Consider the following 15,339-nt stretch of genomic DNA (forward strand, 5'->3'; position numbering starts at 1 on the left):
AAAAAAAAAACCAAAAAAAAAAAAAAAAGCATCTAAAATATCGTGTTATGCAGATATTTTATGTCTATTGGACGGGTGACAATTAACGACAATTTCTACATTCAGGAATCTAATAATGAATATAACGGTTAGTACACCAAGATACATAACAGCCACACATTGACACGATGAGAGGTTAAAAAACTCATAATCATAAAGGTATAATAATAAACGAGTGAAGAGTCAAAAAGTCTTGCCAAGAAGGGTCGGAGGACACATGTCAGAGAGTGAGTGAGTAACAGCCTAAACAACTCATTAAAACAGAACCGTGGGATTGCTGAGCTGTGTCTTATCCATGTGGCGTTCTCAGAGACACAAACTCGGTGTTATCGCCTTTCTCTCTTTTGCCCCTAAAATATCTAAATATCTCAAGGCCAGTATAAAGCTCCTCACTCCAACTTTTCTTTAACTACAACAAACTTAAAAAAGAATCACACCTGACAAGAAAAGAGAGAGAGAGAGAAATATTTATTTTAACAAAGCAAAGATCTTTTTTAGTTACTCTCTCTACTTATAAACCTTATCCAGATTATTTGAAACAGAGTATACCAAACAATGAACTCATCATTCTCTGCTTTCTCTGAAATGTTTGGCGGCTCCGATTACGAGTCTTCGGTTTCATCAGGCGGAGGAGATTATTCTCCGACGCTTGCGACGAGCTGTCCCAAGAAACCAGCGGGTAGGAAGAAGTTTCGTGAGACCCGTCACCCAATTTACAGAGGAGTTCGTCGGAGAAACTCCGGTAAGTGGGTTTGTGAGGTTAGAGAGCCAAACAAGAAGTCTAGGATTTGGCTCGGAACTTTCCCGACGGCCGAGATGGCAGCTCGTGCTCACGACGTCGCCGCTATAGCCCTCCGTGGCCGATCCGCTTGTCTAAACTTCGCTGACTCAGCTTGGCGGCTAAGAATACCGAAACTCAGACAGATCTGGTCCAACGTTTCCTAAACTGGACTATAAAACCGAAACAACTGATTCAGCAAAAACCTCCATTAATAGTCCCGTACACACCAAAAACAGAAAGGTAGGTCCCACAAAAGAGCAATGGAAGCTTTCCCCCTTTCAGTGGTCCGTTACGTGGCTCGCTGCGGTGTACCGTAACCCATATCACGTCGTTTTCAAGTTTTATTACTTTCTATTTTAATATAGTAATATAATATATAGTATTTTTTATTTGTCGTTTTATGTACCTTACCACTCTTTCCGCCCACCACCACTCCTTGTCTTATATCTCAGAAGATGTCAAACAACGTGGGGGATGGAAGACTTGATAGCGAGAGGTAAGGACAGAAACGTTTATTGCGAAGATATTTTAATTGATGTTTGTTGAGAATTGAGATATTATTATAGCTATTGTTTTTTGCACAAAAAAAAAAAAAAACTATATATTGTTGAGATTTGAGAGTGATGTATAACTTGCTTCTGTATCGGTCGGTCTGATCCTTGCCTTAAGAAGTTATTTTTGTTTATTTATTAATTAAAGTCACTGTCCCAGTACGCCTCAATTTGTTAAACAACACCTATTATAATAAATTTATAAGTGTCAAGTAACTTTAAGCTCTACTTATTAAGATTTAAGATCCACTACTACCACAGGTGCATATATATATATATATATATGATTATTCGGCGGAAGTATATATACAAATACAACCGGCGGGGGTAAATTAATTGCTCTAAACATCTTACAATACCAATAGCGAACTGATCATATAGAACAAATATGAGTTTATATTGTATATATACTGTAAAAAAACAAAGAAATTATATGAATATATAGAACATTAAAATACAGCAACTAAATACGTTTGGGATAAGAAAGGTTTACCATTCTATCTTGCCGGGAAAATCAACTTGTGGTGGTTTCCGGAAGTTTTCCAGTGAAGAAGCGTGGAAGAAAGGTAGACGAAGGAGAGGATCAATAGATAGATATGATGGTTGAACAAAAGTAGAGTTCCTCCGAGTGAGAAGCTCTTGGCGAATGGGGAGAAGAAGAGGAGGAACTCTTACCACTACTGGAGAAGGGAGAGAAACTATCCTATTGTGAGAGGGATCGGATGCTGAGAATTAATTGCGATAAACATATATACTCGGTGCAAAGGTCTTTTCGTTACATATGCTTACCATATTTTTCTTTTGCCAAATACCCAAACATTTGTTAATTTTATCTTGTCTCCCAAATAAATTACACCCCTACCACTTGTTTATGCACGACCATGTATATTCACGTAAAGGAATACTAGAAGATTGACTAATTTATACGAAATATTTATCCATACATTGCCCAACTTAGGTTCTCATGGATTCAAAACATTCTTGAAATCCAATGTATAGCCTCCGTTGGAATACCAGGAAACTACAATACCATCTGCCGAACTATCGAGACAATACACAAAATTATAAAATAAAAACTTAAAAATGGTTATTTTCAAAAGTTATAGAAAGTAACTTTAAACTATATTATGTTGTGAACAACGTGGCTTGAATTACCTAAACTCATGTATAGAAGGAAAAAAAAGGGTCTCTAATTCTCAAGCCTAAGTTGGTTCCCTATAGTTCATTGATTGCAAATTACAAGCCTAATTAATCCTCCAAAATAGTCAAATTTTATGACTATTTTTAAACATTCATTTGTTTTATCTGTTTTTCTGTCCTTAATCTGGATTGAAATTATAAGATACTACCTAATTCGATTAATATAATGTGTAATGAAAAGTTTGTCTGTTGTAAATATTTGTTTTGACTAAATATTAGGACACGACACAGATATCTAATCTCACAATTCTCTAGAAGTAGTTGCAAATGCACGATATTTAGATGTCAAGGGAGATAAGACATAAAGAAGAGCATTTCAAAATATCTCGTTTCGTTACTCAGAGATCTTTACCTCTATTACTATTATTTTAATAAAAGAGAGACTATGAATAGAAAAAGGTAGTATTTAATAATGGTTGTCGTACACAATAAACAACAGCCACACATTCATATTTCATAAAAAAACTCATAAAGGCATATAATAATTAAAACCGTGGGATCAAAGGACACGCGGCATATTCGTAGCCATTGACAGCCTAAACAATTACAAAACCGTGGGATCGGCTTATCTGTGTCTTATCCACGTGGCATTCATTCACGGGGGCAGAAACTCCGTGTTCGACCCCACATATATCCAAATATATCTTTGCCAATCGGCTTAATATAAAACAGCAAGCTCTCACTCCTAACTTTTCTATAAAAATCTTCAAAACTACAAAATCCACCTAGGATAAGAGAGGAAATAAATATTATTTTTTCTTATCAAAACCATTTACACATATAAGAGATATAGATCTTCTCTAGTTATACTCTACTCAGAATCTTATCCAGTTTTTTCTTTTTTGATATTTGAAACAGAGTATTCCAACAATGAACTCATCATTCTCTGCTTTCTCTGAAATGTTTGGCTCCGATTACGAGTCTCCGAATTCATCAGGCGGAGATTATTATCCGACGCTTGCGACGAGCTGTCCCAAGAAACCGGCGGGTCGGAAGAAGTTTCGCGAGACTCGTCACCCGGTTTACAGAGGAGTTCGTCAAAGAAACTCAGGGAAGTGGGTTTCTGAGTTGAGAGAGCCGAACAAGAAAACGAGGATTTGGCTCGGGACTTTCCAAACCGCAGAGATGGCAGCTCGTGCTCACGACGTCGCCGCTATAACCCTCCGAGGCAGGTCAGCTTGTCTCAATTTCGCTGACTCGGCTTGGCGGCTACGAATCCCGGAGTCAACATCCGCCAAGGAAATCCAGAAGGCGGCTGCTGAAGCTGCGTTGGCTTTTCAAGATGAGATGTGTGATACGACGACGGCTGATCATGGCTTTGACATGGAGGAGACGATGGTGGAAGCTATCGTAGCGCCGGAACAGAGCGATGTGTTTTATATGGACGATGAGGACATGTTCGGGATGCCGCGTTTGTTGGCTAATATGGCCGAAGGGATGCTTTTACCACCGCCGTCCGTACAATGGAATCAAAATTATGTTGTCGACGGCGATGATGACTTGTTGTCGCTATGGAGTTATTAAAATTTTATTATTTTGTGAATTATTTTGTTTTTGTTCCGTTTTTGGTATTATATATTAGATCCTTTTATAGAACGGATCTTTGTTTTTGTGGGTAGTGTGAAAAACGAATGTAAATGATTCAGTAAGGATGTTTTCAAATGAAAGTGTTTTTGAGTGCAGTATATAATCTCGGTCTCCTTATACGTAACAAAAAAAAAAAAATAAACATAGAAAATTAAGTAAAAACAAAAAGTTTGGGCTCACCTGTAAAAAGTTAAAATGATTCTGGCATTTCCGTGACTAAGAAAAGTTATAGGCACTTATGTAAATAGCAAAAGTTCCAGGTTGGTTGATAGCAACAGTTTCTGGTACTTCGGCAAATACCAAAAATCAGGGACGTTTGGTAAATATCCAAAATTTCCGTGAGTTTTTTTGTAAATAAGAGGAAATTATAGGCACTATATAGAATATCAAAAGTTCCCGAATTTTTCTCCCAATAACAAAAGATGCGAGACACTTCTAAAATAGTTAAAAGCTCTCTCTTTGTACTTTGTCCAAAATACAAAATGTTCCACATGGACTTATTATGGTGGGTATCAGTTGAATAAACAAAAGTTTCTAACAGTTCAATAAATAAATAGCAGAAAGATATAAGAAATTTCAGAGCACTATTTATGGATTGGATTCATATATTTATTGGGTATAACAAAAGTTTCAATATTGTAAAGAGAAAACGATCCATTACACTTAGGCAGATAGTAAACCCAACTGGATATTTTTTTTGGTGAGTAGCAGTAAGCACTTGTATAAAATAGCAAAAGATCTGAGGCTCTTGGGTAAAATATTGAAGTTTTGGGGGTACTTCTTTAAAATAGCTAAAGAAACTGAGAGCCACTTGGGTTAAGTAGTACAATACTACTATTTGAATATCTCAGTACAATATCAAAAGTTCCAAATACACTATTTCGATCTCTCAATATTGGAGACACAATGATGAATTTTGATGACAGCGCTAAAGTTATCATGATAATTGTTTGGTAGATTGATCATGATTCATGAATGAACTACTTAGGATCATTGAGATTCACAAAACCCATCATCCCCAATTGTAGAGACGTTACTAATGTGATGATGATGCCAAAAAGAAGAAGAGGATACGTTACTACTTACACAGTTACACTATTTTACATGTTCAACAATGTTCAGTCCACGTGGCTTTTTATGAGGTCCCCGAAAGAGGAAAGTTAAATTCAGACGGCGCTTATTTTATTTATTTTAATTTTATCTTAAATTGGCTACAGTCGCGACGAAGCTCGTTGCGGTTTCCATATCAATGGCGTCTGCAACCACACTCCTCTTCCACCACGGTTCTACTCGAGTCGTCGTCGCTCGTAGACGTTGCCAAGGGTCTGTCCTTAGAACGTGTGGACCAAAACCGTTTCTTTCCTTCCGCAGCTTACCTGATTCCACCGCCCAGTTCCGTCCTTTGTTGAGAGCAAAATCCAATGGATTGGTGCGGGCCTATGTCACTGGAGCGCCACCTATCGTAGACGAACCAGACCCAAAGATTGAAGAATCCAAATCTGAGGCTGTATCGAGGGATTTAATCAGCTGGGGGCTTGTGTGGAGCTTGTTGGATAAGCACAAACTTAGACTCGTTGTTTGCTTATTGACTCTCGTTGGCTGCAGCACTTGCACTCTCTCTATGCCTATCTTTTCTGGTAATCGATTTCTTCACTTCACTCTTACACCTTTACTGTTTCTTTGGTTTCAGTTTAGGTTTAAATTTGGGTATGATGCATTGATGTGTTTGGTAAGTGTTGTGGTTTGAGTTAGTGGATATATCTTTGGTTGTAGGTAGATTCTTTGAAGTATTGATTGGGGCGAGACCGGACCCTCTATGGCGGCTACTGACCAAAATCGCTGTTTTGTACTCGTTGGAACCCATCTTTACTATTGCTTTTGTCACCAACATGAATGCTATCTGGGAAAACGTTATGGCAACCTTACGAGCTCAGATTTTTAGAAGGGTTTTGATCCAGAAGGTATGCTTTGTCTTGTATGCTCAATGTTTGTTAAAACTACTTTTGGTTGTTGTTGTTTACCATTGGAATATATCTTTGATGTGTGTCTTTTATATATTTGCAGGCAGAGTTTTTCGACAAATATAAGGTCTGTGTTCTTTTTTCTCTTGGTTTGATCATGTCTGGGATATTTTGGCACAAACCTGATATTGAGGTCATTGTGTTTTAGGTAGGAGAGTTGACGGGACTTCTCACGTCTGATCTTGGTGCTCTGAATAGCCTTGTGAATGATAACATCTCCCGAGATCGTGGGTTTAGAGCATTTTCTGAGGCAAGCCATTTCTTTACTATGGCAATGTGAGATCTGTGTTTGTACTTCCATTCTGCATAATGAATACAGACGTAATCTTAACCTGGTGTTGTGTCTGATGTTAGTTTTGGAGTTCTATAAATGGACAGAGTGTATCTTTTTTTGCATAGGAATGTCAGTTCTTATGACTAATGTATTATCCCTTTTGTAGGTTTTTGGAACAATCTGCATTCTTTTTACTCTCTCACCTCAGCTTGCACCTGTGCTTGGTCTATTGATGCTTGCTGTTTCAGTTTTAGTTGGTAAATCCTCTATGTCCTATCATATCTTCTAGACCTTTTCTGTATGGTAATCACTTTTGGTCATCTTTGCTTACCTTTACATCTGCTCACTCGGTCAAATCTCAAAAGCTGTATACAAGAGGTCGACTGCTTCGGTTTATAAAGCACATGGATTAGCCCAAGCAACCATGTCTGATTGTGTATCAGAAACGTTTTCTGCAATCCGAACTGTAAGTTCTTTGTATGATTTAGGCAGATTATCCTAACTATAGAAACGTTAATTTGCCTTTGAAGAAACAAGACACAAAGTAATTTGTCTCCCTTTATAGGTAAGATCATTCAGTGGTGAAAAACGTCAGATGTCTCTATTCGGCAGCCAGGTCTTCTTTTAGACTTCTTACTAGCTAAAAGTCATATCTAAACAATTGTTGGTTTTTTATAACTGTTCCATGATCTATTATTCTAACCTCCTGTTTGGTATACAGATTCTTGCTTTCCAGCGTAGCGGCTTAAAGCTTGGTACTTTCAAATCGATAAATGAATCTATAACAAGAGTTGCTGTTTATATTTCACTGTTGGCTCTTTACTGTCTTGGGGGAAGCAAGGTGAAGACGGTAAGATATGCCATCCTGTAAGACTTTTTGATTCCCATTTTGATCATTGAACCTGAAATAAAGCTTCTTGGCCAGTAACCTTCAGAGAAAACATGGTCTGATGAATTCCTTTTACAGAAGTTCGTGTTACTTATCATTCATATTTTCTGGAATGATTGTAGATGTTATAAGCTAGCCTAAAGTTACTAACTTCTGAAAATTTAAAATCATCAAAACCAAATAATTAACCTCTCGTATCTATCTTTTGTGTAGTTTCTTGTGTCACTTCATATTTCTTGGTTCTTATTCTTGAAAATTTCTCCTTCGCAGGGTGAACTCGCTGTTGGAACAGTTGTTTCATTCATTGGATACACATTTACTCTAACATTTGCTGTTAGTACCTCTATCTACCTAGCATTTACCTCTCATATGCTATACTTGTCATTTGGTTTACAATAATCAGTATTCTGTATTCCAGGTCCAAGGGCTTGTAAACACGTTTGGAGATCTACGTGGGACTTTTGCTGCTGTTGACAGGATCAATTCCATTTTAAACGCGGTTGATATTGATGAGGCTCTTGCCTACGGGTTAGAAAGAGATATACATACAAAGAAAGTCCAAGACGAAAACCTTAGATTGTTTTTGTCTTCTGGCCCAAATGTGAATATCCGTCACCTCGACAATTACTACATGTCAGATCTGAAATCAACTAACAATTTACGTACCCTAACATGGGCTGGAGATGTCTGTCTTGAAGGTAAAATCAGACCAAGAAAAACCTCATATTATCTTATTTCAAGAGTCCCCTTCCCCTCTTAAATTTTTTAAAATTAACTGTAGATTTTACCATTTCTAATCAGGGCTTTTTCCATGTTCTATTTTGTCTAGTGTAGATGTACATTTTGCTTATCCTCTACGACCCGACGTAAAAGTTCTTGATGGGCTCAGTTTGACGTTGAATTCTGGTACCGTAACTGCTCTTGTTGGCTCTAGTGGTGCGGGAAAAAGTACTGTCGTACAGTTATTGGCACGCTTTTATGAGGTTAATTTATGAGGTTAAGACTAAAGTTCAAAGCCACTATTACATCATGCTTATATGTTGAATTTTCCAATTCTCGCAGCCAACACAAGGACGCATTACTGTGGGTGGAGAGGATGTGAGGATGTTTGACAAGAGTGAATGGGCTAGGGTTGTTTCAATTGTAAATCAGGTGTGTATACATAACGTCTATTGGTCAGGCATGGTAGCATTATTTTTTTTTTTTTCTCTTTTTTTAAAGGTTATATTTATGTGTGATTCAGGAACCTGTTCTCTTTTCTCTCTCCGTGGCCGAAAATATTGCATATGGTCTCCCCAATGCTCATGTGTCCAAGGACGACATCATTAAGGCAGCCAAAGCTGCCAACGCTCATGACTTCATAATCTCACTTCCTCAGGTTCGCCTCGTGTGCAACAACTCACCTGTTCTTCCTGGCAAATGCACTTGAGTTCTTCTGAGCAATACTGGTGTTTGTGTATAGGGCTACGATACACTGGTTGGTGAAAGAGGAGGCTTGCTTAGTGGAGGCCAAAGACAGGTATAGAAACATTAACAGCTACGTGTTTTTGATTCCTTATAGTCTTTTGCTACCGCTTTGAAATGCTTGTTTATCAACGTGTCAGAGAGTTGCCATAGCTCGATCTCTGTTGAAGAATGCCCCCATCTTGATTCTCGATGAGGTGAGAGACTCTTATTCTAATAATATCTCATTTGATTGGCTTTTTTCCTTTGCTAGAAGCCTAGAAGCATATTCATTCAAGAACACAAACAGTGTTCCATGCTACATTCAGAACCATTTCTAATGCAATCCTAGAAACGAAGAAAGAGCGAACTACTCTTAAGCACTCATCTAGTTGTACGGTTCAGAGAATCTGTTAGTCTGAACAGAACAGAAAACTGGTACTAACGCAGAAATAGCTTAAAGATAAAATGAGACGCTGCTTATTCTCTCTTGCTTTCTTGTTGCAGGCGACAAGTGCGCTTGATGCAGTGAGCGAGCGTTTAGTACAGAGTGCGTTGAACCGCCTGATGAAAGACAGGACAACACTAGTGATCGCTCACAGATTGAGCACAGTCCAGAGCGCGCATCAGATTGCAGTATGCTCTGATGGAAAGATCATAGAGCTAGGAACACATTCTGAATTGGTGGCGCAAAATGGATCGTATGCTTCACTTGTTGGCACTCAGAGGCTGGCCTTTGAGTAATTTTGATTACTCTAGAGTTTCCTTTTACAAGAGTGTAGTAGATTATTACTACATAAATGTAACTTGTAACAAATGACTCTACAAATAGTGGTTCCTGTGTTATCCAATCTACAACTTTACCCACAAAAAGTTATAGTAATTTTGATTTTGACATCTCGAAAATTTAACAACCATCGATTTGAAGCTGACGTGGAGTGATATTATATTATATAATCTTGTTTTCACTTCTTCTGTCATCTCCAAGAAGCTGCTTGCTAATAAGATTAAAAAAAACCCGAAGCTGCTTGCTTCTTTCATTCTCTCTTCCAATTTCTGATTTATCAAAAGAAACATCCTTTGTGAGAGATTCACAGAGGTAATCTTGTTAGGGTTTCATTCGATTTTCGCGCTTGTTTTTTTTTTATAACTTAATGATCGGATTTGGTAATTTGATTAGTAATGATCCGTTCGACGTTTACAGGATAATCCAATTCCGAGTGTTCTGACTTTCTGGAGTCACTTGTCGTAATTTAGAGAATCCAATCCAATTCGATGGATTTAGATATGAACGGAGGAAACAAGAGAGTCTTTCATAGACTAGGCGGCGGTGGTGGCAACTCGAATCGTCCCAAGACGGACTCGAATCAGAAGGTTTGTTTCCACTGGCGAGCAGGACGGTGCAATCGCTACCCTTGCCCGTACCTGCATAGAGAATTGCCGGGTCCGGGTCCGGGTCCCGTTGCGACTTCTTCGTCTACGAACAAAAGGGTCGCTGATGAATCTGGTTTTGCGGGTCCGAGTCATCGGAGAGGGCCTGGGTTCAGCGGGAGTGCTAATAAGACCTGGGAGAGATTCGGTGGGAACAGGACTGTGACAAAGACGGAGAAGCTTTGCAAGTTTTGGGTTGATGGGAATTGCCCTTACGGTGATAAATGTAGATACTTGCATTGTTGGAGCAAAGGGGATAGTTTCTCATTGTTGACTCAGCTAGATGGGCATCAGAAGGTAGGAGATGTTGTTCGAGTTCTTATAAGTTAGTGTTGCTGGATTGTTGTGATTGTTGGTGGTGGCGATGTTGATGGTGTGTTCTTTGTTCTGTTTTCTTGAGCAGGTAGTCACTGGGATTGCTTTGCCGTCTGGATCAGATAAGCTTTACACTGCGAGTAAAGATGAAACTGTGCGGATATGGGATTGTGCTTCAGGACAGGTTTTTGATTTGCCGCTAATTGTTCATGTTGCATCTTTTGTTGTTCTTTGATTGAGTTTCCTTCCATAGCTATCTATAGATACTTGTTATTGCTTAGTTACTACCCGACCAAGATGTGCCATTTTAGCCTATCACTCTGCAGAACCCCCTGTTTATGTTGTTTATTTAGTGAACTTAAAAACACTATTTTGATATGCATTTTTTGCATTAAGTAATGCTTTCCGGAAATGTTTAGATTGACTTCTTTTTTTAAACGTGCTTATTGCTGTAGTGTATTGTTTTCCTATGATATAGTGTACAGGTGTACTCAATCTTTGTGGGGAAGTTGGCTGCATGATTAGTGAAGGTCCCTGGCTATTGGTTGGCATGCCAAATCTTGTTAAGGTAAGTTTAGAGTATAATTTATTAGCATGGTTCCTTAACTGTTAAATCTTTCCATGTATACTGAGAATCACTTTTGTTGTCCCTATCCTGTTAAGTTTATTACTGTTACGGACATAGATTTTTGATCCATATATATAAATGCAGGCGTGGAATATCCAAAACAATGCAGACCTGAGTCTCACCGGACCTGTTGGCCAAGTATATTCACTGGTTGTTGGTACTGATCTGTTGTTCGCTGGCACACAAGTAAATACTTTGACTATAAACTTCTTTTATCTTAAGGCCTTGGAGTAGAATAGTGCTTTAGCGTCATGTGTATACTTTTTTCTTTTTTGCCACCTGAATTATCATTAAGAGTATCTTTGTTTCGTCTCTAGGAAAACACACCTCTATTATAGAAATATACTGATCTATTGGATTTTGGTTAGGTTAAATAGTCTTCTTACAAGGATATATCACTGTCTGTGCAGGATGGCTCTATTTTAGTTTGGAAATACAATAGTACCACTAGCTGTTTTGATCCAGCTGCATCACTAAAGGGCCACACCCTTGCAGTTGTTTCTTTATATGTTGGAGCAAACAGACTCTATTCTGGTGCCATGGACAATGTTATAAAAGCAAGTAGTGCCTATTCATTCGTGAATTAAAACCCCATTTTTTNATTGGTTGGCATGCCAAATCTTGTTAAGGTAAGTTTAGAGTATAATTTATTAGCATGGTTCCTTAACTGTTAAATCTTTCCATGTATACTGAGAATCACTTTTGTTGTCCCTATCCTGTTAAGTTTATTACTGTTACGGACATAGATTTTTGATCCATATATATAAATGCAGGCGTGGAATATCCAAAACAATGCAGACCTGAGTCTCACCGGACCTGTTGGCCAAGTATATTCACTGGTTGTTGGTACTGATCTGTTGTTCGCTGGCACACAAGTAAATACTTTGACTATAAACTTCTTTTATCTTAAGGCCTTGGAGTAGAATAGTGCTTTAGCGTCATGTGTATACTTTTTTCTTTTTTGCCACCTGAATTATCATTAAGAGTATCTTTGTTTCGTCTCTAGGAAAACACACCTCTATTATAGAAATATACTGATCTATTGGATTTTGGTTAGGTTAAATAGTCTTCTTACAAGGATATATCACTGTCTGTGCAGGATGGCTCTATTTTAGTTTGGAAATACAATAGTACCACTAGCTGTTTTGATCCAGCTGCATCACTAAAGGGCCACACCCTTGCAGTTGTTTCTTTATATGTTGGAGCAAACAGACTCTATTCTGGTGCCATGGACAATGTTATAAAAGCAAGTAGTGCCTATTCATTCGTGAATTAAAACCCCATTTTTTTGTTAATATTTTTGAGTTAATTGGTCTGCCTTATCTGTTTTAACAGGTTTGGAGCCTAGATAATCTGCAGTGTATACAAACGCTTACAGAGCATACTTCAGTTGTCATGTCTCTCATTTGCTGGGATCAATTTCTTCTGTCATGTTCATTGGACAACACTGTCAAGGTTCGTTTTCAACTTGCTAGATATTTTATCTGACCTGGCTCAATTCCTAAATATGACATTATTCGCTGTTTTTTGTTTCCGCTGTAGATATGGGCTGCTACTGAAGGTGGAAACTTAGAAGTGACATATACTCACAAAGAAGAATATGTACAGTTCTTTGCGTTTTTTGTGAAATGTCATCTACTTATTTTCTCTTTTGGTTCAATCTATATGTAATTAACGAGTTCTCAATGGCTATTTGGATTTAGGGTGTGTTAGCTCTATGTGGCGTCCATGATGCAGAAGCCAAGCCAGTACTGTTATGTTCGTGCAATGACAATTCATTGCACCTGTATGACTTGCCATCGTAAGTCCTTCTAATGCTGTTTGTTTCATGAGTCTACAGTTATCTTTTACTTTCAAAAGCTTAGTTCTTTGTTCTTGTGTAAGGTTTACGGAAAGGGGCAAAATTTTGGCAAAGCAAGAGATTCGGTCGATCCAGATAGGCCCCGGGGGCATATTTTTCACTGGCGATGGAAGTGGTCAAGTTAAAGTATGGAAGTGGTCAACGGAACCAACTGTCATTTTGTCTTGAGGCTCTAAACAGAGCCCTAGTTCCTCACCATTGTCAAAATCTCTTCTTCGCCGAGTGTCAAGAGTTCTTCTTGTTTGTTTTGTTCTACTGAGAGCTCGTCAATAGCATCAAAGCATCTGTCTCTCAGGCTCTATTAACTATCTGCAGGGAAGACAGATTATGAATGACTGATTGTATCAACTATTATATTGGTTTTATGTCCAAGCAGAGACATGGTCTAGTCAGTTCCACCAACGCGTATGGAACTGACACGTTGGTTACAGTTCTTAGGCATAAGAAGTTTTGTCCCTCATTGGTCAGCACTCTTTGTCTTGTAATTTATTGCATATATATTTGTGATCGTGTTTGAGAGTAATAAAAGAGATTTATCATGAAGAGAATTCCATACTATATCCAGATTATAGTCAGAGTTGAATGTGCAGGAGAATGTCCACAATAATGTATTAACTGAGTTTCCAAAAGCATCTTACTAACCTTGATAGCACTACTTCCATGAGCAATGGGGTTTCCCCACTAACCCTTGAGAGAAACCAAACCTGTAGGTATCGAGCGGCTTCATATCGAGCTTATGGCTTGCCAGCAGGACAAGACACAGATGGCAAGTGCATATAGCTTGCTAGGTACAGATCCAAACGGGCATACAGAGAGGTTTGTCTTTCATTTGTTTTTGTTGGTTTGCCAATATTTGTCTGTGTAATTTCACAGGTTGAGCAAGAAATATTTATAGGTCTGTCCAAGAATTGTTGAGATAGAAATATGGCCGGTTTTAACATATACAAATGGCTAGTGACCAAAGTCAGTTGAATTAGTCAACATAGAATGCGACGTGGGGATATTTACGGTACTAAGTTCATATATGTGGAGACCTAACAAAAAGCCCGTCTAGCTCAGTTGGTAGAGCGCAAAGCTCTTAACCTTGTGGTGGGTTCGAGCCCCACGGTGGGCGAATTTTTTTTTTGCCGCTTCATGTATCTGGCCTCCTTGCATCTTCCTACTGGTTTCATGTCACAAGTCAACAACATGCCAATATGATTCCTTTTAGGCTATTCTCTTAAGAATATACCGTCAAACATGAAATTTTTTTGCCGCTTCATGTTTCTGGCCTTCTTGCATCTTCCCACTGGTTTCATGTCACAAGTCAACAACATGCCAATATGATTCCGTTTAGGCTATTCTCTTAAGAATATACCGTCAAACATGAAAATTACTATATACGACATGAAATCACATGATCGAAGTATTTATATTCTAATTAGGGTGTGTTACGTATGCATATATTTATTTTGCGTTATAACTGACGTGTGGGACTGCGTCATTCCACCTAAGGATCGCGTCGGGTTAATGTGAAGGCCATTATTAATTATTCCTTATGATTAATGACCCACCCCACTATATGCAGCTCTTAATATTCTAAATACTTATATAAGCACTTGACTTTCACCATTACCGCCTCGTGATTGTTCTCATTTTGAAATCATTTGCTTTGTTGAAACCACACTCTCCCTTTTCTCTCTATCTTGATCTCCTTTAGTTGAAAATACTAAAAATCATCCAATCTTTCGACCAAAACCAAATTCTCAGAATTTGAAGCATGACAGACCAAGAGGCTGCTCTTATTAATGGAGTAGAACAAAAGATCTGTGAGGTACTTCCGTTTGTGGATGATGACTACGGAGGAGTGATTGTGGAGATGAAAACTCCTATGGATAATAAGTCTTTCGTTGCAGCGTTAAAATACTCATTCGCGCAGTGGCGTTTACAGGTTTGTGCTGGTGCATGCATGCGATCACATGCATCGATCTCTCTTCTTGAGTGAGCGTTTAATTCTCTGAAGTTGTTCTTTCATTCAGGGTAAAAAGGGAGTATGGTTAAACTTGCCTCTCTCACATGTAAACCTTGTGGAACCCGCGGTTAAGGTGATGCCTAAGTCTTGCATATTAACGTCAATTTATTATCTGCCTATGTTAGATGTTCTACGGATTCTTGTTACCAGTTAGTTTTGAGATGGAGCTCCAGAAAGCTTGTTGTGTTGGCTCTTGAGTTTGTGGTGCTATGATAATTTGTGTAGGAAGGTTTCCGGTACCACCACGCTGAGCTAACTTACCTGATGCTAGTTTACTGGATTCCCGAAGCCGAGAGTACTATTCCTTT

At 38.4% G+C, this 15,339-nt stretch overlaps 5 protein-coding genes and 1 non-coding gene across 6 annotated transcripts in view; all 6 read left to right on the plus strand.

Moving 5' to 3' along the window:
- On the plus strand, window positions 440-1,533 carry LOC104722423 (dehydration-responsive element-binding protein 1A-like). The gene is made up of 2 exons (XM_019231518.1): window positions 440-1,060; window positions 1,273-1,533. Exon 1 carries the CDS (start codon window positions 595-597, stop codon window positions 982-984), a length of 390 nt encoding a protein of 129 aa, XP_019087063.1. The 5' UTR covers window positions 440-594; the 3' UTR covers window positions 985-1,060; window positions 1,273-1,533.
- Window positions 1,721-4,261, plus strand: LOC104722422 (dehydration-responsive element-binding protein 1A-like). The gene is made up of 2 exons (XM_010440575.1): window positions 1,721-2,137; window positions 3,430-4,261. Exon 2 carries the CDS (start codon window positions 3,442-3,444, stop codon window positions 4,093-4,095), a length of 654 nt encoding a protein of 217 aa, XP_010438877.1. The 5' UTR covers window positions 1,721-2,137; window positions 3,430-3,441; the 3' UTR covers window positions 4,096-4,261.
- On the plus strand, window positions 5,344-9,680 carry LOC104722424 (ABC transporter B family member 28). The gene is made up of 16 exons (XM_010440578.2): window positions 5,344-5,795; window positions 5,932-6,119; window positions 6,223-6,246; window positions 6,328-6,429; window positions 6,620-6,710; window positions 6,819-6,919; window positions 7,019-7,069; window positions 7,175-7,303; window positions 7,613-7,675; window positions 7,761-8,040; window positions 8,177-8,325; window positions 8,405-8,494; window positions 8,586-8,720; window positions 8,805-8,861; window positions 8,947-9,003; window positions 9,293-9,680. Exons 1-16 carry the CDS (start codon window positions 5,408-5,410, stop codon window positions 9,527-9,529), a joined length of 2,142 nt encoding a protein of 713 aa, XP_010438880.1. The 5' UTR covers window positions 5,344-5,407; the 3' UTR covers window positions 9,530-9,680.
- Window positions 9,771-13,563, plus strand: LOC104722425 (zinc finger CCCH domain-containing protein 48). Its single transcript, XM_010440580.2, has 10 exons — window positions 9,771-9,884; window positions 9,990-10,513; window positions 10,620-10,715; window positions 11,010-11,099; window positions 11,244-11,345; window positions 11,570-11,716; window positions 12,495-12,614; window positions 12,702-12,761; window positions 12,863-12,960; window positions 13,044-13,563. Exons 2-10 carry the CDS (start codon window positions 10,061-10,063, stop codon window positions 13,186-13,188), a joined length of 1,311 nt encoding a protein of 436 aa, XP_010438882.1. The 5' UTR covers window positions 9,771-9,884; window positions 9,990-10,060; the 3' UTR covers window positions 13,189-13,563.
- Window positions 14,065-14,134, plus strand: TRNAK-CUU. The gene has a single exon. It is a non-coding gene; the product is annotated as a tRNA-Lys (tRNA).
- LOC104722426 (nudix hydrolase 10-like) overlaps window positions 14,657-15,339 on the plus strand; it is a 2,723-nt gene continuing 2,040 nt past the window's right edge. The window contains 3 exon segments of the mRNA XM_019231802.1: window positions 14,657-14,950; window positions 15,039-15,104; window positions 15,257-15,331. Of these exon segments, the coding sequence (XP_019087347.1) occupies window positions 14,780-14,950; window positions 15,039-15,104; window positions 15,257-15,331 (312 nt within the window). The 5' untranslated portion in view covers window positions 14,657-14,779.

The sequence above is a fragment of the Camelina sativa genome, chromosome 11, assembly GCF_000633955.1.
Source record: "Camelina sativa cultivar DH55 chromosome 11, Cs, whole genome shotgun sequence".
Taxonomy (NCBI): domain Eukaryota; kingdom Viridiplantae; phylum Streptophyta; class Magnoliopsida; order Brassicales; family Brassicaceae; genus Camelina; species Camelina sativa.